At 41.6% G+C, this 24,702-nt stretch overlaps 1 protein-coding gene across 4 annotated transcripts in view; it reads left to right on the forward strand.

Moving 5' to 3' along the window:
- The window catches only part of dlgap4a (discs, large (Drosophila) homolog-associated protein 4a), an 88,024-nt gene that overhangs the window by 50,212 nt on the left and 13,110 nt on the right, over window positions 1-24,702 (forward strand). The window contains exons 2-6 of one of the 4 annotated variants that reach the window (XM_044037986.1): window positions 14,310-15,592; window positions 16,535-16,770; window positions 17,796-17,873; window positions 19,079-19,235; window positions 21,007-21,247. In XM_044037986.1, the coding sequence (XP_043893921.1) occupies window positions 14,375-15,592; window positions 16,535-16,770; window positions 17,796-17,873; window positions 19,079-19,235; window positions 21,007-21,247 (1,930 nt within the window). In that variant the 5' untranslated portion in view covers window positions 14,310-14,374. The remainder of the gene's footprint in view (window positions 1-14,309; window positions 15,593-16,534; window positions 16,771-17,795; window positions 17,874-19,078; window positions 19,236-21,006; window positions 21,248-24,702) is intronic. The other 3 variants (XM_044037987.1, XM_044037988.1, XM_044037989.1) reach the window with 3 other exon arrangements.

Here is a 24,702-nt window from a genome sequence, read left to right on the forward strand (position 1 = left end):
GCATCTGCTTTAGTCAATACAGTCAATAATTACAGAAATGCAATCGTCAATAGTCTGAGGAAGAATCTGTTGTGTTTGGAACATCACCAGAAATAGAAAACCTATGGATGGCAGCTCTCAGGTGTGCACATCCTTTCTTTTGTTTTACTTTGATGGAAATTCACTGAGGATATGAACACTAGTAACTTCCCTAACCAAGCATCTCGGACATTTCCCTCTTTCTGCCTTTTAGGAGTGCAGACATCTTATACAATAATGCTGCTGATATGCTGATATAGAGAATTCTATGCAACAACAATTTAACGTGAAACCCAAAACTAATAAAATCCTGAAGCCACATTAAGTAGGTAACAGCAGTTGGGTTTGGTACAGTACGTACTAGGTCTAGGTGGAGGTAGACCGGCTCCACCCAAGATTGGGAGACAGAAAGTCATAACTCCCTTGCAACTGGTGTTTCTTGATGTCTTGTTGAGACAAACAGCCGCAAAAAGAGCTGCTGGACGTCCTCCTTTTGTGTTGTTGTCTGCTGTGTTGCACACCCCGCCTACTAAGCAAAGGCCTTACCCGGGGCTTTACTGTCCCAAACCGAAACATACCATAATGGAAAAACAAGGCATATGATGCCTAAAGTATTCCATAGAAAAATCCATTAAAAAGTCCTGACCTCATTTCTGTCTGTCCCCTTCGTTTTCAGCAGCTGTATATGTGACAGTAACTGTGCTGCAGTGGCCACTGTGCAGCTGCTCACGTTGCTGACCATATCTGACACCTTGTAAATGAATAGTGAACTCTTCTTTATTATTTTGTGCCTTTATTCCATTGGTAAAGGTTCACTGTGTAATAGTGAGATGGTCAGATTATAACAAAAAGAAGGCCTCCTCTGCTCACTCCTGCCTTACCCTAGCATGTCAGGGAACTACGGTGGCCTTTGCATATCAGACACAAAATGTCCGTTCATTGGGGCTACTGTAGAAACACAGAGGTGCCTAAAGTAAGGCTTATTCTAAGCAAACAATATTGATCTTAAGGGTTTATTTATGCAAACATAAATAAACCCTCCTAAATTAAATGTTACACACTGGTCCTTCAAAGTGTTAATTATGAAAGACTTTCTCTTTCCAGCTGAAACAGGGATGTTAAATATGCAGATGCTCATCTGTCTAATCCAAGCATGTTGGTTAAGAACACCATGAGCTGTGAATATAGATGGAGCTTAAAGTTTAGCATCTAAACCCACGAGCAGATGTTCTAGTTTCACTTTGCCTGCTACATACACAGGCTTAACCCCTCGCCTTAGCTCCAAGATGGCAGCAGACGTGGAGGATAAATTAGTCTGACACTCAGCTGGCCTCACGCTGCCCATCGTGCCCACTTCTCAGCTGCCGCTGTTGATACACATTAACTCTGTTTCGTGTCCCTCACTGTCAAAGCTCGCACCAGAGAGCGAGCTGACTGATGGGCTTTGTCAGCAGAGAGATGGCAGCAGTGGAGTGGCTCCCAGCTCTGTGCCAAGATGGAGCTACAGCGGCCCGGACCCAAATCACCCCATCCCTGTTCACTCATTACTCTGAGTTACTGACTTTAATCTCACTAATCATGAGCACTTAATGTCAAACAATGATGTCTATGAATCAGTCTTTTATAAAGTACCTTAAAGGGAAAGTATCTTACCAGATAATTACTTTGGTAGAAGTGGAAGTCACTTTTTTATCATATTACTTAAGTAAAAGTAAAAAGTATATGACATTTACTGTAATTTTCTGATATAAAATGCGCTTAAGTTATAGAAGTAAAAGTACTTAACAAAGTGAGGAGTCAGGATTGAGCAATGGTAGTTCAGTGGTCTTTCAACTGGAAGGTTGTGGGTTCACTTCCTGGCTCTGCTTGAGCAAGACACTTGTAGCAGTGTGTGAATGGGTATGAAAGATGGGTGAATGTGTGAACGGGTCAACTATAGTGTAAAGACTAGACAGGCTCTATATAAATACAGACCATAATACCAACTCTTCTTCTTCTGATTTTATTTGGTAGTAACGAGTAACAAAGATAATTAGAGGAAATGTAGTGGTATGTGTCCTTTTCTACTTTAGTATTTATTTCAAGTTTTTATTTAACTCTTTTAAATTTATATTTGTGTGTTGGCCAAGCAAAGCGTCTGTTGATTGCCATGGTAACCCTTGCTTCTTGGTGTGACAAGGGCATCCCGTAGTTTGGCTTCTGAAGAGTGTAACTTCATATGGAGTGACACTGGGTGGTGAAGTGGTTGTGGGGAGTGACCTGGGTGTGTTATCTCTGAGATGTGTAACCGCCCATACTGGCACAGTCTTCAGTGTCCACGTCCAGTCCCATCATCACCTCCTTGTGTGGATCTTTGGCTTCCATCGTCACTTTTTTAATTGCAGACGACAGTTTGTGCCAAAACACTCCTGTGATTAGATGATGTTGCCCACTTTTCATGTGTGTGTGTGTGTGTGTGTGTGTGTGGATATGCTCTGGGAGTAGGACGCTCACCTCACCTCACTGCCGGCCGATAACAAGAGTCTGTAAAATACATGATGTTTTCTGACACTGTGGCTAACAAGATGGAGCTCTCTAGTATCTCTGTCAGCCACGAAGCTCTATTGTTTGTCCCGTGCGTAGCACAAATAAATGAACTAGCCCAGGATGTTGCAGTTGCCATTACGCTGCGTTTCATCGCGGGCATCTTAAATAAAAGAGCTGAAGTGTCTGTTTGGCTCATGTTTTTACAGGAACCCAAAGCAGACAAGGACACAGACGGGTGAAGGTGAAAACACTGGTATAAAAGATGCAGATGAATTAACAAGTCCTGCGTGCTGTGATGAAAAAGTGCTGCTTTGAAATGAGGGACAACACAGGGACAACACAGCAGGGACAGATTTGATGTTACTTTGACAAGTGCAAGGCAAAGTGTCTGTGGCCAAAAGGACAGACAAGTGTTGAGCTTGAAGCCGTGGTCATCTCTCGAGACTCCAACCTGTCCTGTTATCTGCTGGTGTCCTGCCACCATTCTGCTGTCACTGCTGGTGAAAGAGACACGTTCTCTCCTCCTACTGTGGTAATAATTCTGTTCAGATATTTGTGTCTGATGCTCAAAGCTCTTTTTTAGTTTTACAGTATCTTTTAATGAATGAATATGTATCGACCACAAGGCACCAACAGGCTTGGGGAGTAAAGGAATGCATGGAATGGTGTCGTGTAGTTAGGATACAAAAAAAGGTAGCTGTATTCTGTTATTGTTACAGGGGAAAAAAGACTGACTCAGATTACAGTAATATTTAGTAAGAATTGGGATTATTAGTTGGATTACAATTAATACATAACAATAAGTATATATTTGTTCTGTTGTACACCAAAGTTAAAGTAATTTTATTGATATTTATTGTCTTTTGTCTTACTTTACATTTGTATTGAGATAATTCAAAAGTAATGTTAAGTAATCAAGTTACATTACTTAAATACTGTGGTACGTTACTAACTAACTTCATGGGATTAACGGTGTGTTACAGTTAGTCAGAAGTGGGAGTGACGTCGCCTCAGAATTGACCACATTTCACTTGAGAAGTTGGGAAAAGACAAGGGCCCACACGTATCTCTACATGTTTTTTTACTTAATGTGAAACAGATAAGACAGTGGTGCAAATAACAGTAGAAGGAGCAAAGTGCTTCCGCCATTGACGCGAGTGGCAGAGGATGCTCCGACTTTCCGACCCATGAAACCTGCACCAACACAACCTATACTGATGCCCAGATCATTTATTGTTATGTAGCTTTAAAAATGTAAAGTGATACGTTGGCCGGTTGTTGTGATACAGTCTCTCTCTCCTGCTGTGAGGAAGGATGTGGAGCAATCACGCCAAAGCCATATTTTTGTGCTGTAGTCAGAGTTATGGAAAGATTTTTAGTACTATTTCATGATTTGATGTAGCCTTTTTTATTTCATATTTGCTCTTGACTTTTAAGCTGACAGACTTACAGCACTAACACGTTGAGTATGATCATGTGGCTTCTTCTGATCCTTGTTACTGCAGTTGCTGCACCTTTGATGTTCACTCTAATTAGACAACTTTTCAGCTCTTTTTAGAAACTAAAATATCTCGGCATACTTAATATGACCTTGGTGTAATCCTCACAACAGCGTCTACTCCTGTTTAAGTGGCTCTTGATGTACATATGTGCTCCTCCTCCTCCACCTCTGTATCCTCTCTGACCGCAGATGCTGCAGTTCAGCTGCTCTGCATGGTTGTGTGCAGCGGTACACGCTGAATCCTAAATCCTGACACTGTTGGATGCTCTAATCCCTTCACACTACAGAGAGCAAAACAGCATATTAATTTTATCTTGTTTCTAGTGTCGGGGCCAATTTGAGCAGCTAGAGAGGGAGCGTTGTTGCGTGCACCCAGCCTGATCTTGCAATCCATCGGATTTACGTTGGACTATCTCTGATAAACCCATTTAATTTGACACCCCAGGCTGGTATTTGATGTATCTGAAGCTGCCGTGGTATATGGTAACATAACTGCAAAGGCCCAGAGCAATATTCTATGTGTTTTATAGAGACAGAGTGTATGTCTTTAAGGTGTGGACTGATTCTGTGACAGAAAAGGGAGAGGATGTGCCATAATGAAGCTCTTATCACAAAAGTGGTCTGACCTTTAGGTTTAAGTTGGGTGTCGGGAATGGTGACGAGGTCTAAGGTTGAGGATCTAAGTGGTCTGGAGGTGGAGTTTGCTTGAAGGAGCTCTGACGTGTACTTTGGAGAAAGTACATGACTACATTCCTTTTCTTGGCTGTCGTGTAACTTTATTTACCTTTACTGTTTCACAACTGTAAATATTCCTCAGAAGTGTCACATGATGTTGCTCTGACCTCCGGTGTTATATCCAGGTTGAAGTGACGGTAAACAAACTTACACTGGCCATGAAAAGGAATGTATAATGTTTTAAGGTTGTAGGTCACTGTTGTGATGCATACTGGAGGAAGTCCTCCTTTGGAGGTTAGATGGCTTTAAAAGAGATAAACCCTACACAGCTTACAATGAGAGACATATGTTAAATCCAGCCAGCAAAGAATGGATTAGAAATTCAAAGGACCATCTGATACACCGCTTAAAACTATAAAACAATGCACAAACGCAATTGTGCAACTGTATTCTGTGTGATACAATAGCACTGTCTGTTGTGCCTTTACTGTTTGCAGAGTAGACTGAAGCGTTTCCTTTCTAAGCCCAAGCCCACGGGACTATTAAAGCTTTGACAGCATTTTAAACGAGCGCTGGTAGAGGATTCACCCTGCCAGCTACTAACCAATAGCATGCAATAATTCCCTGGGGCCTTGGGGCTGTGCTGAACGTATGAGCACTATGGTTGAACAGTGTCGACGCTTAGCATGCATGGCACACCGGCGCATGACTGCAGAGGTTGATGTGTGCAGCTTATTGGGTGCTTTATGTCTTGTTTCGCCTGAGACCAATATGGTGTCAAAGTCATTTAGTCGGGGAGGGGAGTTCACAGCCCTCAACACACATCCTGCAGCTTTTCAGCTGATAGAAATATTCAAAATTAGTTTTAGTTTTAGTAGAATGTACCTTTCTCTCAGGTCTATTATCGTATTAATCGTCTAGTCTTTCTGGCAAATGATGGCTATGATTTACACCTCTCCTGTATTCATACATCAGTGCGCGGCCGTCCAGTAGGCCAATATTAGGATTGCAGCTCCTTTTTTCTCCGTTTTAGATTAAGCCCATAAATATTCACCCTCTATCCTGAGCCATGCCATGCGTTCAGTCTTGCAGAGTCACTGAACTGGATCGTTGTGGTCAGGCGGCGCTGAAGTGCCGACACAAGATGTTACCAAACGAATACGCTCAGAGAGGGACCGGCGGCGATACAGCGAGGGTGGTAAATGGCCCAAGGGACGTGTGCAGCCTCTCTCTCTAATTACACTCCAGTGCGTGCAGTGGTGAACGAGGACGAGCGGCGCGTTGGGAACACTCTAATGGACAAAGCACTGATGAGAAACCTATAAACACTCGCAGCTTCTGGATCTGAATATTTCAGCAGATGTGTTCAGAATTTGGGAAGTTAGATGACTGAATGAGAGAAGCATGTGTTATGGTGTATGCAGTAATCTTGGTAAAATATCCAGTGTGTAAGATTAAGATACATGGTATGTTGGGAGAAATTGAATATACGACCCATAGGTATGTTTGTGTTGGTGCACAACCACTTTAAAATGAAAAATATCTTAGGGCCTTCCTTTATGGGGGGCCCCCCCATCCTGTGCCACCATGTTTCTACAGCAGCCCAAACAGACAAATGAGCTGGAGCGTGCTATTCACATTACGATGTGAACGAAGTCTAGTTCTCTCTCTCAGATTACTTGATTTGCATAATGCTGAAATGGAATTATTGCTAAATAATACTTAAAGTATTTTTGCCTAGCTCAGCTTGTGGGTGTTAGTGTAATAGATTTTTTTTTTGTTCCTCGCCATTTACCAACCTCTGCTTCTTACTTTAATGTGGCTGACCAACATTTGGCAGTTAAATCCCCCTCTGCTGAGAGAAATGTCCACACAATATGGCTTTAATGTCAAAATCCTGTGTGAAATCAATGATTTAGGAAATATGTGCAGCCACACAGTCAGAATCACTCTGTTGTATTGTTATATCTTTAGCTTCCAGCTCAGTGGACTCTTAATGGTGCTGATAATTCTTTTCTTTTTTTAAAAAAAACCCACGAAAGTATGAGTATATTTGTCTAACCCTGTTTTTGTAAAGCACTTTGGCTCAACTCCTTGTTTTGTTTCGTTCATTCACTCATCTTCTACCGCTTTATCTTCCACATGAGGGTTGCTGGTGCCAATCCTAGCTGACATAGCTCAAAAGGTGGGGTAAACCCTGGACAGGCCACATATAGAGACAAACAACCATTCACACACAGTCAATGTGTGTCCAATTTGCCTAATCTGCATGTTTTTTGACACACGGGGAGAACTCCATGCAGAAAGGCTAACCGCGTGCTAAGAGTGCTAACCGCTACACCAACCATGTGGCCCGTTTTGTTTTATAGTGTTATCCAATTAAATACGATTTCAATATATTTCCAATTCTCACACAAAAATGTGAAGTTGTCAGTGTGTGACACGTGTTTCTACGTGTAACACTTTTGTTTTTCTGCAGAATAAGACCGACGGTCTTTGTGCTAAGCTAAGCTACCCAGTCGCTTGCAGGTTCATATTGCTGTTACAAGTCAACCATTTCATTTTAACCCTTCAAGTATAGGAATAATGTTTTTTTTTGTTTTTTTTTTCATTTTTGTATCAGAGGCCATTTTGTGTGTGTGTGTGTGTGTGTGTGTGTGTGTGTGTGTGTAAAGCGAAAAAGGCCAAAGTTCATAGAGAAGACAGCTCCCATAAGCTTCTAAACAGCTTTGTCAGCAGTTTAGGTGACGCTTTTACTATCATTGAGGCCACTGACCTGGCAACCAAGCAACCCTATTGAAATGTCCCTATTTAAGGTTTCTAAAAAAACATGTGTGTATATGTACTAACAGTGTGTGTAATGGTGAGATTCCAGATTGTATCAGAAGGACTCCTCGATTTTTGCCTCAGTAACAAGAACTGGATTACAAATGAAATCTGACAATATGCAAACGGTAAAAAGCCGCATACATCAGCAGCTGCACACTTAACATTTCCAGTGAGTAATTTCACTGGACCGTAATGTAAATGTACTGGACGTGTGGCTGGAAGAGAATGGACGAAGGGGCAGTGAGAGAAAAAGGTGATTATTGAAGGTGACTGCGAAAGCCAATACCCAGCAGCTGTATATTCACACTCAGAACAAGGAGCGAGACCCAGATCAATACCTCGCTCCCTGTGCTCATCACAGGAGGCTGCAGGAGAAGTGCACAGCCAGAGGAGACATTTATTACGGGGCCTGCTCAGTAGCTCTGTGGGACACAGCCCAGCAACCCTTAGTTGTGCTTGTTAGCAGGCCTCGTGTAGCTCTAACAGGAGCTGTATGTCAGTGCTGGACGACGGTGTGACATAATCTCCCAATGGGCCAATGATGGGGCTTTTGACAAAGTAGCTGCAATTTCTCTGGCCCTTGGAGGATGATCGTTTTGTCAAAGTACATTTATGTTCAGAGTTTATTCCCATTTGCTAAACTGTAAATCATGTGCAAAAATGATATACATGTTTTTTATGTGTTTCATTTTAACAAAAGAAACTGGAAAAAACATGAGTAAAGAGAAGCTGATTAAGAATCTTCACATCCTCATGATGGTTGGACTTAATAAATCTTTGAGTCATCCTCAATCGCTGGTACGTTAATTCAGCTTTAGACAACTAATATCATAGGTTAAATGCAGTATAGTCATGTGAACATTTGTTTATTTTCCTTTTATGCAAAACAGAGTCAGACCTAGATATAAGCACCACTACTTTTTCTGTCGTCCAAAAAGAGGAAAAAAGCACATGCTCAATTTATTCATTTTTAAAAGTTATGAATTCACCTTAAGTTTTTAAAGACAAATGTAAGAGGCAGTTGCATGCTGGATTATCACGATGAAGGAAGATACAACTGACTGACTTTTGTGATTCACGGCTCATGTTCAGTATAATTGATTCCATCCTTTATGTTTAACAGAATCATTTTCGATGCAGTCAACTGGCAAAAAAAAACTGATAGCACTGTATATTTCAATTGTAAAGGTTTAACTTTAGTGGATTATTAGTTTAATGTTTAATATTTAATTTCAGATTCTACTGAAGAATGTATTTATTTGCTGTTGTGACAAATAGATAAGAAAATAAAACTTTACTCTGTGTCATTTGAAGATTTTACACACAGAGACTTTGAGATCAGGAAAATATCACTTTGCACCACAAACATAGCGCCTATTATTCTTGACGTTCGTTTAAACACACCATGCTTATACTGTACATCCCCTCGTGTTCTCACTGTATCTGCTTCCCCCTGGGCACTATCTTTCGTTAAAACATGGCATGTCGTTCTGTGTATATATATATATATATACACATATAAATGTATATCCCCCCTGAAGCAAAATGATGCATGCAGTGGCAAATAGCCAAGGTCAAATTGATGACCTTGAAAAATTCATACGTACCTTCATAATTCCTCGACTGGATTACTGTAACACTCGTTATGTTGCAAATTGGACACTCTAAATGACTCTGACTGTAGGTGTGAGTGTGAGTGTGGACGTTTGTCTGTCTCTATATACGGCCCTGTGATGGACTGGCAACCTGTCCAGGTGTTCCCCGCCTTTTGGCCTACGTCAGCTGGGATTGGCACCAGCGCCCCCTGCTACCCTCATGTGGAGGATAAAGCAGTAGAAGATGGCTGGATGGATGGATTTTGGAAGTTATGGTCTGTATGCTATGTTCATACTGTAGAGATACTGCACTACTCGTGTTCCAAGAGAAAGACCTTGAACACTCATAGTGTCTCAATGTTTGTGTAGAATATAATTAGCAAGGAGTCACTGTTGTCAAATCTAATTTTCCAGAATGTTTTACGGTAGTTGTGAGTTCCTTGTCAACCTTCACACATACCGATCAGCCAAATGCTTGGATGAGTTTATACTCTCCAAATGGCCCTTAACTGGACTGGAATGCACAAACAGGTGTGAAGATCACTGTGTGCAGTCCATAAGTGCATGACAATTGCCACTTACATACTGTATGCATTAAGTAATTTGAGGTTATGCTTGTGATGCATGTGCAACACACGCACACAGGTTTGTGAAGCGTCCATTTTAAGGACACTGCACTGACCTCCATTCATCTGGACAGACCGACCAAAGCATTATCTCTAAGTGGAATAAAACCAGTTATAAGCGGACAATAACCTTAACGCAACCACAGTTCAAATCTTAGCCCTGAACTTAACCAGTTGCTCAGAAATGACAGGAAGCGGAAAAGTCTCCATGAGGACTACTGGTCCTGACAAGTTCAGTGTTCATGCCAGATTAGGGGGTAAAAACACAGACATGACACTTCTGCCACTTAGTGCTTATGCAAGAGTGTGCGAGAGAGCTGTTATTCGTGTGTGTGTGTGCGTGCGTGCGGGCGTGTATGACGCAGAGACACACACCTGCTAGCATCACACCAAGGATTTATTCACCTTGGATTTGTGCAGGAGCCCGCTGGCTACCATCTCAAACACACACACACACACACACACACAAGTTTGCACAGCTATTCTTCACTGCATTGACAGTCCTCCCTCATGAAGACCAGGTTTTGGTCTTCATGAGGACTACTGGTCCTGACAAAGTCAGTGATTATACCAGAAAATGTCTCCGGGGGGTAATGAATACAAGAACACACACACACACTGAGCCTGTGACAGAATTACATGAACTGTGAACATTATTTCTCTCTCATATCGCCCCGCGATGCTCACCACTTGACAGGGTTTCACTGGTGCTGTGTTTCGGTGGGTGGGCGTTTAGCACGTTCATGTGTGTCAGCGTGTGTTGGTGTGTCAGTGTGTGTAGGTGTGTGTCAGCTCATCAGCAGTGGCGCCCACAGGACATGAACACGTGGGGCTGCAGTCAGCCCGGGTGGATGAATTAGAGCAGGCTGCGCTGTTGTGAAATGCTGGTGTGTTTGCCAGCATGCTGCCAGTGCCCGTCCAGGAACACTGACTCAGTGAGCTACTCTCACACTGGAGCGAGTGTGACGGAGGTCAGAGAGAAGTAAGAAAATGGCAAACCAACGCAGTGGAATGAAAATGTGTGTGGTTAACATGCCTCATTCAGCTCCCAGGCAAGATTTCATGCTTGCTGTGAAAGAGGGCTCTTACCATTGACTGATCAGTGAGTCACTCCACTGTGATGGAGACAGCATCTGTTAGAATGAATCCAGTGCATCATGGATTTCTGCTGTGTGAATGATGCCTTTTTTTTTTGCAAACGTTAAAGTGATATTATTGCCTGTTTGTACTGTGTCTGAAACACCTTTACATGTTATTTGCTGAAATCCTCCTCAAGTACAGACAATCATCACAAAATAAAGTAGTCCAGGAACAAAGGTGGTGATTCCAGCTCTCACAGTATTGTAATATACGCAAAAATGTTGCTGTATGGAATGATTGTAATCGGCATGTGCTCTTGTAGCATAGGACTGGAGAGTTAAGGTCCCTCCATACTGTGCATTCCCTGTCCACAGAGACTCACCACACTGTATATGAAAATGGACATAGTGCAGAAGTAACTCCCATTTTGAAGCCTCAAGATTTGTGATGTTACTGGTGACAGTTTTTGTGACCTGAAGTCAACAGATGTCCCCTGCAACCAGGCACCTAGTGGATAACACAAGCTGTCAATGACACCGGTGTCCACTCATGCTGTGATTTTATGTTCCTTTAAATCGGAACATCATTTTACGAAATTGAAATCATGTGCTTTTGGTTAAGATCTGAATCTAGTGATTGAGAACACTGATTTCTCAATCAAGGAAAAAGTTTCTTGACATTATAGATCAAGTGAGAAACTTTTTTAATTTTCTTATAAACGTCCATTCAAACGGAGTTCTGTTGGCAACTAGTGGAGTCGCCCCCTGGTGGCTAACTGCTACTTTCTGCGTTTAATTTTTCATCAAGCGAACATCCACGTCTTCTACATTGTTTTTTGTGGATGTGCACAGCATGGACGGTCACAAACCTCAGGGGTTCTCTCGTATGTCCACATATGGTCACCACGCTGTGGACACGGGCGGCTGAAGACGTCACATCGGGGCAAAGTTGACCTCTGCAGATGCAGAAAGTGTAAATCTGGCCCTAAGTGAGTAAGTGATGGAAAAATGGGCTGCCAATATTCCCAGTGTCCCAGTATTTATGATGCCAGTGCTTTGATGAGAGCGATGGCAGAAGCGAGTGACATATATCTGTTACACTTTCATCAAAGCGTAGCCAGCTACTGCTTCTCCACACTCACAAACCCGAGCTTTAATGGTGAGCAGGGATTAAGGGACAGAAGTCAGTTGCCCTAAAAACCATTTCTGTTTCCCTTATTCAATACACTGCTGAGTGGATGAGGCACTCAGCCAAGCCTCCACATTTGCCTTGATGGCCGATATACTGTACATGGCAGATAACAAACGTAAATGAAGGGGTACATTAGAAGGCTATTTACCCTCATCCCAGAGATGCTGAGGAAAAATGACCATTGGCTCCTGTATTCATCAGCGCTGTCATCCACTGTCAGTTCAATATGTTGTTTTGAACAAAGAACTCTTGACAAGACAAAGACAAAATGAAACCATACACGCAGACAACAAATAATAATATTACAGCTGACTAAAGGTTTATCAGATTGAATTGAACATTTATTTCTGCTTGAATCTAATTTAGACACAAGACGCCACTGAAATGCAGCTATTAGATATTTGTCATTGTCTCTGAATTTCTAGAAGAGAAGAGCGATTGCCCCCCGTGTTTAGAGAGAAAGGGAATCATAGTTTATCCCAGAGTAAGTGTAGTTTCAATAGGGAGTAAAAATGATTTGTGGAAATGAGGGTTCATTTCCTGCTCTGGAGCGAAGTGCTCTCCTTAAATATAAAGCTCATTTTCCCGTATGAGTCACAGAAGTGAACAACGATGCATTGTCAGCAGAGAAGCTCCAGGCTGTACATCACAGTCACGTCTTTGATTGGGCCTGTAGATATCTGCTTTATTGCTGTGGTGGAACAGTTTATGCACTAAACTGAAAAGACTTTCCAATACTGTGAGACTAATAAGTGATTTAGTCTGGGTGGTATTTTTCCCTCTGTTTCGCCCTCTCTCTCTGCTTCATTGTCTTCAAGCTTTTAGCGAACGAGAGATTTTGAAATGAAAAAAACAATGTAATCATATTTATTGTTCATCTGTCTGTCTTTAACAACTAAACGTGCATTTTATATGATACAGTGGCTTTGCTTTAAGGCTAAAAGTCACATGATTTATTCAACATTTGACAAATGTGTGTGGATTTTTCACCCAAACCCTGACTGTAACCTCTGTACACTTGCTGCTGCTGCTCCACCTAGTGGTTTGTGGTATCAAGCAACTCATGACCTGACAATAAAGGACAAGGACAAGATTTTATGCTGCCTCTGTGAAATGCACGACACCGCGTAGAGACTGTAATATCTGCATTTAGCTCAGATCCTGATTCAAGGAAGAGAAAAACACACTTGTGAATGTGCGCGTTCATTAACTTAAAGTACAGGCGAGATGTGTAGTGCTCGCTCTCTGAGGGCTTGGATTGTACACAGATGGGTTTTTTTTTTACTGTTATGCACAGTTAGTTTTGGTCTCTGTAGAGGGACAAACACTGGCACAGTTTACTGAAACAAGTGCAGCTACTAAATTGGAAAAACATCTTCCTAATAGGAGAAAATAGCTAACAATGTGACAAGAAATTAAGAAATGTGTGGTTACACTTTTACAGGTTTCGTTCAGAATGCATGAACTATCAATGTCATAAACGTGTGTTTGAATGGAGAAAAGGCAAAAATTAATTCCTCTTCCATCAACTTCAAGCGCTGCCTTGTTTTTCTTCGTCTTTTGGCTTCTCCCTGCAGGGGTCGCCACAGCGAATCATCTGCGTCCATCTGACCCAATCCCTGTGTCCTCCTCTGTTACACCCACTGACCTCATGTCCTCCTTCACATATGAACTTTCTCTGTGGTCTTCCTCTTTTCCTCCGGCCTCATCCATTTAAAAAATTTATGTTGGACCCATTGGTCCAACTTATCCTCGATGTAAATCAGAATCGCTTTCTCTCTCTGGTCTTGCTTTGGGCTTCACAGATATTTTTAGTACTGATGTTTATCCCAGTCCCCTGATAGCTCTTTGTGGTGTACTTGACAAATTATCTTACTGAATTAGAATTTGGACTCTCTAACCTCTACTGTCAAGGGATGTGGAATGGTTAACGATTTAGTTTTATCCTTGTATACTTGTTTCTTTTTTTTCTCTGTTTTTGTTGTGTGTATTTTGCGTTGTTTATTTTTTCTTGTTTAAATCAGTTTTATTTATTTTCTGCTCTGTTATATGACTTGGCAAGTGATCATTACCATAAGAATCTCAATTCCAATTTTGAAGCCTGGAAGCAATTGTGGCATTATGTTCACAGACGTCACCTGCAACTAGTTACCTCTCAGACGTTACCAGCTGTGAGTGGTGTCCATTCATATGTGCCATGCATGAACTAAATTTCAGTATCGATCACAGCTTGTGTATTGCTAATTTCTGTGCATCTCTGTGTTACAGGATGAACCCTTCAGGTGTATAAACCCACACTGGAGACATGTTCTAAGAACGACACCTCAGCCACCATGAAAGGGTTAGGAGCCAACCGCAGTCGTCACCTGTCTGACACGTGTGAGCCAGCAGGATGCTCGCAGAAGCCTCTATGCCCTTTAACCTCAGACCCTCATGGCACCTTCATGTTGAGCCCCACCATAAACCACTATGGCACTTTAGACCCACATCTCCACCAGTGTTCTCCCACCAGCCCCACCTCCCTGACTCCTGACTGCCTGCTGCCTTTCAGCCAGATGTCCAACAGCAGCACCTTTCCTCGTCTGCACTTCACCTCGCAGACAGACCAGGTCGACTGCTCACAGGCCTGTCTGGCTGGTGGTGGAGTCGGGCAAGGCAGCAGGCCCGGTGCGCTCTCCACCTCGTTGTCCATGGGCATGGGCTTAGGTCTGGGGCTCACTGGTGCTCCGATGATCACCAGTGGATCAGCCACTATATCCTCAGCAGCAGCAGCCAAGATGAATCGGTTACCCTCCAACCTTTTGGATCAGCTGGAGAGGCACCTGCCTCTGCAGCGCGATGGCTTCAGTACTCTGCAGTTTCACAGAGGACGCATGTCGAAGCAGCGCAGCGAGAGTCCCGGACGCATACGCCACCTGATGCATTCTGTTCAGAAGCTTTTTGCAAAGTCCCAGTCTCTGGAAAACTCTGCAATGAAAGACAGCTTAAATGGGCGCTCCGCTGGAGGAATGACTTGTGGCACAGCGACTTGTGAGGATAGTGGTAGACCAACACGTAGAAGCAAAAGTAAAGACAGGGCTAAAACTGAGGGGCCAAAGCCGAGGCCTAGGCCCAATGCACTCGACCTCTGGAGCTCAGATGATGCTCTGGATTCTGACTCTACCAAAGCTGGCACTATTGTTGTAGGCTACCGCAACCCGCTGACCATGATGACTCTTGGCAGAGCGGTGTCAGACAGTCAGGCTCATCCCAGACACATCCCACAGGGCTACAATACCATCTCTGCACATTCTCTCAAGACCTCTAAAAGCAGCAGTGACCTCAAGTTCTTGGCGTGCCAGGCGACACAGGTAGGATCCAAGGATGCAGAAGGAAGAATGAGGGGAAGCAAGGACGACACACTGGTGAAGAGGGGCTCGTGGTCCACTCTCACCCTCAGCCAGGCCAGGCAAGTGTTGCAGAAGGGCTCTGCTACAGTCAACAAGACCCTGCTCAAATCAAAGTCATGTCACCAAGACCTGACACAACAGTTCCTTCAGGTAGGAGGGCCAGTGAGTATTCATCTTCATCTTCATCTTTTCTGTAAGTTTGCATGGATCTATCTCTAATTTCTTTGAGGTTTTGCTTGATTTTTTTTTATTTTATTCTCTGTAGGACAGTTGTGGCTCAGCCTGATTATTTGAGTAGATTGATCCATATTCTATTTATCATGCACACTTTTGGCTCGTGATCATACTCGGCCTTTGGTAGATTTGTCCCATGACATTCATAACAATCAAGTTTTCTTTTGCTGCACATGCTGAGAATTGTTTGCCTTTAATAAATAATCATTATTATTATTTTTTTAATATCGTCAAAACCAACCATAAACTACAAAATACACACTTCATACAAGGCAGTATTGCAGGTTTTACAAGTTTCCCTGCTCCAACACACCTGATTCAAATAAATGGGTCGTTATCAGGCTTCTGCGGTGCTTGCTGATGAGATGAACATTTGAATCAGGTGTGTGTTGGAGCAGGGTCCTCAGGACCAGGAGTGATTAATGATTAATTAATAAAGTTTTGATGACATCTATATTTTTGTTTTTGTTAAGATACTACCAGGAAATAGCAAAAAAAAAATCTGAACAAAATGGTTTCTAGAGGCAAAAGACAGTATTTAGTGTGACCATCCTTGGCACTCAGCATATCTGCTTCCGAGAGGTTATTTCTTGACTTCTTCTGGTATCTCAAAGAAGAATCTCCTTAATCTACAAACAGCTTGACCTGGTGTATAGTCATTTTTCGCGGCTGCCTTTTTTTGCCACATGAAATAGCAGAAATGATGTTGTATGTAACAATTGCATACATCTGGTTGTATCATAATAAAGACATTGAGAAATAATTATATAGGGTTATCATAACATTGCTAAAACAACAAAACTACTTATGGCCTTGCACAATACAGTACATTACAAGGTCTCACTACTGAATATTTGTGTTTAAATCCAGGTCCCACTGGGTGAGTGGACAGGAACTCTTGGACGCGGCCGGCCCAGGGGAACAGAGATCCCCTGTCGGAGGATGCGCAGTGGCAGCTACGTGAAGGCCATGGGAGACTTAGAAGACAGCGAGGACTCAGAGGGAAGCCCCAAACCGTCCCCTAAATCCGCAGCTCGTCGGCAGAGCTACCTGAAGGCCACCCAGCGCTCCCTGAGTGAGCAACAGCCTCCACCACCTCCACGCAAGTGAGTCCCACAGCACACACAGCCTAATCATACAGGAATTGTCACCTTGGTTGTCTCTTTTTTTTTTATGCCTCAGTTGAGTTAATTTTACATTCATCCAAAGAGAAACAGCCACAGAAGGAACAGATATATAGTATGTTGTTAAAATAGCAGCAAGACATTAGGGAATTCTCAACACGTCAGGGCTTTCTTCTGAAGGTGCAAGGCTGGCAGAATACAAAGTGTAAGAAGGACTTATTCCATGCCACAAAAACTTTATTCTTTATTTTATTTTCGATCCAGTGTGGATCCTCCTCTGAGATGTTTTTGATCTATTGTCTGATGATTTTGTATATCACTTTGATACACCTGCCAATTTGCTCTGTAATCAGGTAAGGGCCCTTTATGAAAGTTATTTTTTACTGATTCCTTTATTCCCTTTTCTAATTGTATATTTCATGTGGCCTATAGCATCAATTCCCAATTAAAAGTGTGCAATAATACCCAAATCTTCCCTGAGAGGTAATTTTTGTGACACCAAAAACAGAAAGATTCCCTGAGGGCAAAATACACCCTTTGATAGTGTTAAATTAAACTATAATAAATAATATCAGCTGAAATATTTCATTAATCATAGTCATTTCTATGTGTACTTGTATTAACAATATGTGTGGACATATCTGCAAAGTAATTTTGACCTAAATAATATCCACACCTCTTCAAAACGTTGTGTCCTCAATCAAGATGTTGTGGTGTGGAGTAAATGTTTAATTACAAGTGGGAGGAAACATGTTTCTCATGTGCCCAAACTTGGTCAGCAGGTGGCAGCATCCTGTCATAAATGTCTGAAGATGCAGCAGCACTTCCTGTGAAAATACTGATGTATTTTTCATCGTCATGGCACTGAAGATGATTAAGTTTAATGAAAAAAAGAACAGGATATGACACACACACACAGTATCATCCTCATTTATTACAAAAGCAAAAGGAGGTGAATTCTTTGCCGTGTCTTTTACCCCCTCCCCCCCCCACATCCACATGGACAGGCCTCGTTACTACGCTCTCATTCGGGAGGATTATCTGTGGTCTCCTCTGCAAAGTGCATGCTCTATGCAGCATCTGAGGTCAGTGTCACCCGTAGGCAGACAGCGTGGCCCCCACCCCTCCAACCTCATCCCTGTCCCATCACCACCATGAGCCACCACCACCACTTTTCTTGTCTAACCCTCACAGTGCTTTTCCTCTCTGCCCTCACCTTACCCAACAGGTACTGTGAGTCATGTGTTACTCTAGCTCTTCCTCGAGCCCTAATCTCATAACATGCAAATTCTCCATGGAAATCACTCAAACACACCCTGCTGCTTAGTGTGCACACATTTTCACTCACACCAGGTGCCACACGGGCAAACCAGAACAGAGGAAACAGGACTCAAACTGTCTTGGATCAATCCAAAGGTGTATCAGTAGAATCATATTAAAGGTGCTATATGTATGACATGTATTATATTCAGATATAGAATGACCCTGATGTGTTATCATAGATTAAAGAATGATGGTCTATTACACCAATCACCCAATAACACAGCTCGTAGCGTCATAAATATTCAATGTTACCAAACCTAAAAAGGCCTCGCGACCCTTCTCAAAAACATCTTGACCAGAGGAGGTGAAAAACGAGGGTCTGCAGTTGAGATGCATCAAAATATAGCGTGAAGTGAAGAAGAAGTTGACAACACACATGCCTGTGTGGATACTTTTCTCCCATACGGGTAAGCAAAACAGGAAGCTGCAGGCCAGGTCCTCTCATGCACTTTGTTGGTGGCTATTTAACCTCTATAATGTTTATACAGCCTCCTCTCATCATATGATAGTTCTCCACTGCTGCTCTCAAGCAAACACACTTTGATTTTCAATCTCCAAAGACAGTGTTTCTAAAGAATAAAGCAGATGCTGTGTATGTCTTTGTACATGAATATACAGGGTATAAATGCAGCTTGTTATTTTGTATGTTCGGGGGAAAAAAAGGCCCTGCACTGTTTTCAAATAGGGATTGCAGTCACCATTTTAAATACTAAAGCTCGCTGCTATTGTACATATTTTACATTCACCTTTAAGCAGATTTATCCAGAATCCACTGTTTCCTCTGTGCTGCTATTTTAAAACCTTTACACACAACACTACCCACACATCCTGGTTGTATTTAATTTTGATACACCCAGGGGGCACGTTTTTGGTGAAAATGAAATGCTACCTTTAATCACAGCCCGCACTTATTCCAGTCTCTCTCTCTCTTCTTCTAAGAGACTGACTGTAACATTCACTTCCACAGCTCTCTGCCGTCCCTGCCGTCCCTGAAAGAGCTGTCGACTAATCGAAGCCTTGATAACTTGGACTGTCTGGTGAGTCCACTGGAGGCCCCTCCACGCCACAGGAACGATGACTTCAGCCAATGCTCTGGCACTTTGGGCAGAAGCTTGGGTACTCAGGTATGTCCATGATCTTATGGTCGTCACAGTGTTAGTATTTGACTGACAATATTGTAGATTAAAGTCATTATCAACCAGCGTTTCCATAACATTAAACATTTTATGGTTATGACACAAACACAAGAAACAGCTTTTTAGATTATTTTGGATTGACTCCCAGTGACACACACACCCACACACAAACCACATACAAAAGAAGAGCGAGTAGGATTAATGGTAAAGTCTCGAGACATTTGAGAAGCGGCGTATGACTCAGTCTTGAAAACTCACTGGGTTGGGGAACTTCTGTGACTCACGTTAGTTTAGTAAGATCGAAAACCAAGTCAAAGAAAAACTCCCAAGTCATTCTATTTTCAACTATTAAAATGCCTTTTTTTAAATGTATGTACTGTATTTACACCCTTACGCCTACATCGGGGTGTTAATGAGTGAATATGAGTAAGTCTGTTGGGATTAAGCCAGTGGAATAGAAAATATGCCAGAGCATGTTTGCAGATTGTCAAACTGGGACATTTGCATCAAAGTAAACTTGCGGGAGCTTGTTGTATAACTTCATCGCCCCGGTGCAGAATCACACAGCAGACTAAAGAAACAACCTGTCATAGAAAACCAATGGAACCAGTCTGTATTTGTCCACTGTGTCCACATCAATTTAATAATGTCATATGGCCAGAGACATCATTTAATTGAAGTGTGAGGCAGTCAATTTTACTTACAGTTAAATCCAATGAAAACACTTTCATATTTGCAATTAAAATGTCAAACATAAACATGACCCCTATTTGTTGCTAATACTACTCCTTTTAATTTTATACATCAACCATCACATGATGACAATAAAAGCCTTGCAACAAAGAAATACTGATACAAAGCTATTTAAAGTACAATTTTAACAAAACACCATTTTGAAACAGCCATAACATTCAAAACATTTGAACTAATACCTCTAATACTGTCTTTGTCTTAACTGCTCAATATAGAGAGTACAGAGAAAGTACATTTAACACAGTAAAGAAAAGGTACTTCAAAATTGTACCAAGATACAAGATATACACAAGATAGAAGGATAATGTATACATTATCTGACAGTACTCTGTATCTTGTAGCTGCCCAGATTTGTACCATTGTCATATTTTTGCTATTCCATTACCTGTAGTAAGGGAATATGAGCAGCTAATCGAGGGCACTTAGAGCTACAGCTGGGATATGTTTGCCTTTCTGGTGAGTGTCCCGTGGAAATCTGCCAAACCATTATGACTTTATAAATGGACGGAAGGTTTTACAGGATATGTATCAACCTCGGAAAACTTTCTTTTTTGTTTTTGTTGGGGCATTTTGCTTCGTGCAAAAAAAAGCATACTACACATCACCATAGTTCAGAGTGACCCTGAAAATCTGTTCTAGGTGATTTTTCAGAGGACATTTTACATTAAAAACACATGTAATGTACATACAAGTTGCATTGAATTAGTAAAGTTCCACCAATTGGAGTTAGTTGCAAGAGTTCAAATTATTTACTATTTCTAATAAAGTAAAAAAAATGATTCCAATTAATCATAGAACTTTTTTTGTCCTTTTATTACCGCCTATATTCTTTCTTTAGTAGTCCAAATGTCATGTCATATTATAATCGTCTGTCAAATTGTTATTTATTTAATATTTACATGATGGAATTGTCACTTCATCTATTTGCATGTACCCCTTCAAACCACTAGTTAGGATGGACTTACTGTAGTGACTGCATGTTTCTCAGTCTGCCCTCTGCCCTTAGCGTGTGAGTCTGCACACGATCTTTCAGGTATGTGGTCAAGGCTGCGGGCACGCCGTCTCGTACTGTGAGGGGGAATCGCAGGCGGTGGAGGCTCTGGATCTGCCCGCGCCGACGTGCTTCCGGTCACGCAGCCACAGCTACCTGCGGGCCATCCAGGCGGGCTGTTCCCAGGACGAAGATACAGCCTCTGTGGACTCAGACTCACCACCGCCCACCACTGCGGGCTACACCTACAACACCAGTGAGTACCCGTGACAGGAAAGGTGGGACACGGCTCCTGGAGAGAGAGAGAGAGAGAGATTACAAAAATATTAGTTGAAAGGTAGGAAGTACTTGCCAAATATCGTTAATGTCATTTTGTAGAAATGTAACCACATCCACAAAACCAGAATGAAAAGTACATTTCTTTATAAAGCATGTGTAGAGAAGATAAAACATTTACATGAAAAAATATACTGATCTATACAGTCAGTAATTAAAACTACATATTCACCCTGTTGTGTCTTCAATTAACAGCTTTGTTTCTGTGTGAATTAGTTTGTTGTATTGTGAGCCAACTCTGCTGAAAGAACTTTATAAAAAAAAAAGGAAGAACATATTCTACACTACGTCGTTAGTGACAGAATAGTGAATTTTTGGTTACACCATATTTCAGCTCGAGAGAATATTTCTCTTGTGAGTGAATGAACAAACGAATGAATGAATCGTTCAAAAGCTCCGCACCAGAAACATCCACCTCAGTGACTATGCTGAGAAATATTTAACCATTATTTCCAGAACTATTGTGTAAGTGTAACATCTGTCTGCTGCACCTCCATGAACACGTGGACACATCTCCATTGTACAGGACAATTGTGTGGAAGGAAACAGTTATAATAAGGACGGGGTGTCCACTTCACCAACCAAAAACCTGTGTAATGTCTCCACCACCAAGCATGCTTTAGATTGCATATGCTGTGTAAGTATTTGTGTGAACAGAAAGGCAAATGCTGCAACTACATAAGTTCATCGTCATAAATTCACAGTTCAGTTGCAATAAAATATGACAGAAAAAGACGTAAAAGTCAAGTCCGTGTTTGTTTCTTCCTCTGGCAGATATTGCAGCTTCCACGGACTTTTCTTTCAGTTCTTGATTTAGGACTCTTTTATTTAGTGGGGGTATTTTTAGGCTGACTGACACGCTGCATATTTATGAGCGACTGCACCCACACATTTTCAGTGATGTTCTAGCCAGGGCACTGTGGGAGCTTTTGTCAAAGCACCACCTTGTGACTGTTAAATTAGTCCATGGTGGATATTGTGGTGCGATTTGGATCATGCTATTTTTATAAAAAAAAACAAAAAACCTGCTGCTGCTTTTCATTTACACCTACTTATGTGACATGTTGAATCTAGACTTTAGTGTTTATTCCCTCCTGTCTTTTACTTTTTCTCTCTTAACACTAAGTTAACACTGTTGTGTACATTGTGTACATTAAAATTTCTCACATAGAAATACTGTATTTATGTTGGACTTTAGTCTCATACACTGTTCATTTGCTGTTATCGTAATGGTTTTATTTTTAGCTTTTGCCATATACAATAAACTACTGATTCCTTGTTAGTCTTTTAATTAAAATTATTGAAAAATTGACGTACTGTACATCTCATGGGCTCCATGTTAGACGCCATTAAACATCTCTTTATTTTCCTCACGCATTCCAGAAACCAACCAGTACTTTACAGCTACAATTATACATTAGCTGCTCAATTAAGTTAATCCGAGTTAATTGGAAAACAATTCATTTGTAACAATTTTGATGAAGGAATTACTGTCAGTCACTAATAGACACTGTATTTTATAATGGTTTGAAAAGGACTGCCCCAGTTAGGGTTTTAACAAGCTGGTTTGAGGAGGTTGGTCTCTATATAAAGTTAAGACTCATCTTTAATCTAGAGGCGAAAGAATAAACCATAAAACATCTTGTTTGATGTTGTGAGCTACCATCGCTCAACTCATCACTCTTTCAATTGTTTTAAAATCCCCTTTGCTCCCCGGGTACAAATTACACATATATATCAGAAACTTTCTTTTGATACTTAAGTACAGTAAATGTCATAAACTTTAAGACTTTTACTCAAGTAATATTGTAAAAAGTAACTTCAACTTCTACTAAAGAAATGTTCTGGTATGATACATGTACTTCTACTCAGTTATTACTTATAGGTACTTAAATATACTTAAAATTACTTAAAATATACTGTTAAAATCTCTATAAAATACAACATATTTTATTAGACATATGTTAATATGTTATCGTATGGAGTTTTACTTAACAGAATAATGATCTGTCTGAAGTGGGCCGCGCACCACACTTTGTGAAACACTGGTCTAGACTCGCGTCTGTTCCCGCGGCGTTCAGAGACAAAATGAAGCGCACCTTCCGTGGGCGAGTTCTCAGGAAGCGTTACCCTGAGACTCAACCAATCACCTTCTTCACCGATTAAACGGCGACACGAGTCGTCCAATCGTGTGCGTCGAGCGGTAAACTGGAGAAACGTGGACTCCAATCCTCGTCGTCAAGGGCGTGTACAACAAATCTTTTCTTCACAGCGTCGCTGTGTATTTTACGGCAGGACTCCTTAGTCCGTCTGAATCTCGTCTGCTATTAACGACCGGGCTGAAAATACGGATTTCCGAGTCTTCCATGATACAGTAAGGTTTTATATCGCTTCCTATGTACTGAACTCAGGGCTTTGAACGTGTGTGTCGTTGTCGGCTCGCTATGAATAGGAAGCCAACACGAGCTCATAGTCTGCCAGGTTAGCTCAGTAAGCTAACGTGGATGAAGAAAGGGAATGGAACCTTCATGGCAGTTGGTAGCAGGCAGGCGGGCGAGGTTGTCACACAGTAATGCGGCTGCTGTTGTTAGACAGGTGGTAACCCGGTAGCGGTGTCTTTTTTTGTTGGCTCACCTCCACATCTGCCTCACAATGCCTCCGGCTACTGTTACTCACCGTGAAATGCCCAAGTGTGGTAGCACACTGCATTGAGAGTTGACTGGCTACTAGCACGAGCTAACAGTAGCCGAAGCGTACACCGTGTGAACCGGCTAGTTCCAGACTCTTTGACACAGTGAATGATTTTTGGATGCAATGTCTAATATAAGATATTTTTATACCACCAAACTGTTTTTATAGTATGTGTGTGAGAGAGCGATACTGTGCTGCAGTAAAACACCATTTCCCAGTGTTGGGATCAGTTATAGTAATACTAATATAATGTATTCCTCTGCCTATGTATTAATCAAAGCTGCTATGACGATTATTAAAAACCACAACGCCTCTGTGAATCCATAACCTGGTCTGATGGCACATTTATTTAATTGGTCATGTCAAGTGGTTAAATGACATCCTAGTAATTATTCTCTTTTATTTAATGCTAATTAAAAACAATCCCAGTCCTAACATGTAACAATGGTGCAAGCTCAGTGGCATGGAGGAAACTATGAATCACAAACCTGTCCATTTATAAACTTGTATTACTCCCATTGCTTTCTTTTAAGCAGGACAGAGTTTCCTTTTTAACATCACCACTGTTGTCCTTTCTGATGGAGGTTAATATACCACTTACTTTTGTAATATTCCTGTTCACATGGGTCATGAGTAGTTGCAAATAACATATCATCTGAAGAGATTGCAATGGCTACTTGATAT

This window comes from Solea senegalensis, linkage group LG11 (assembly GCF_019176455.1).
Source record: "Solea senegalensis isolate Sse05_10M linkage group LG11, IFAPA_SoseM_1, whole genome shotgun sequence".
NCBI lineage: Eukaryota > Metazoa > Chordata > Actinopteri > Pleuronectiformes > Soleidae > Solea > Solea senegalensis.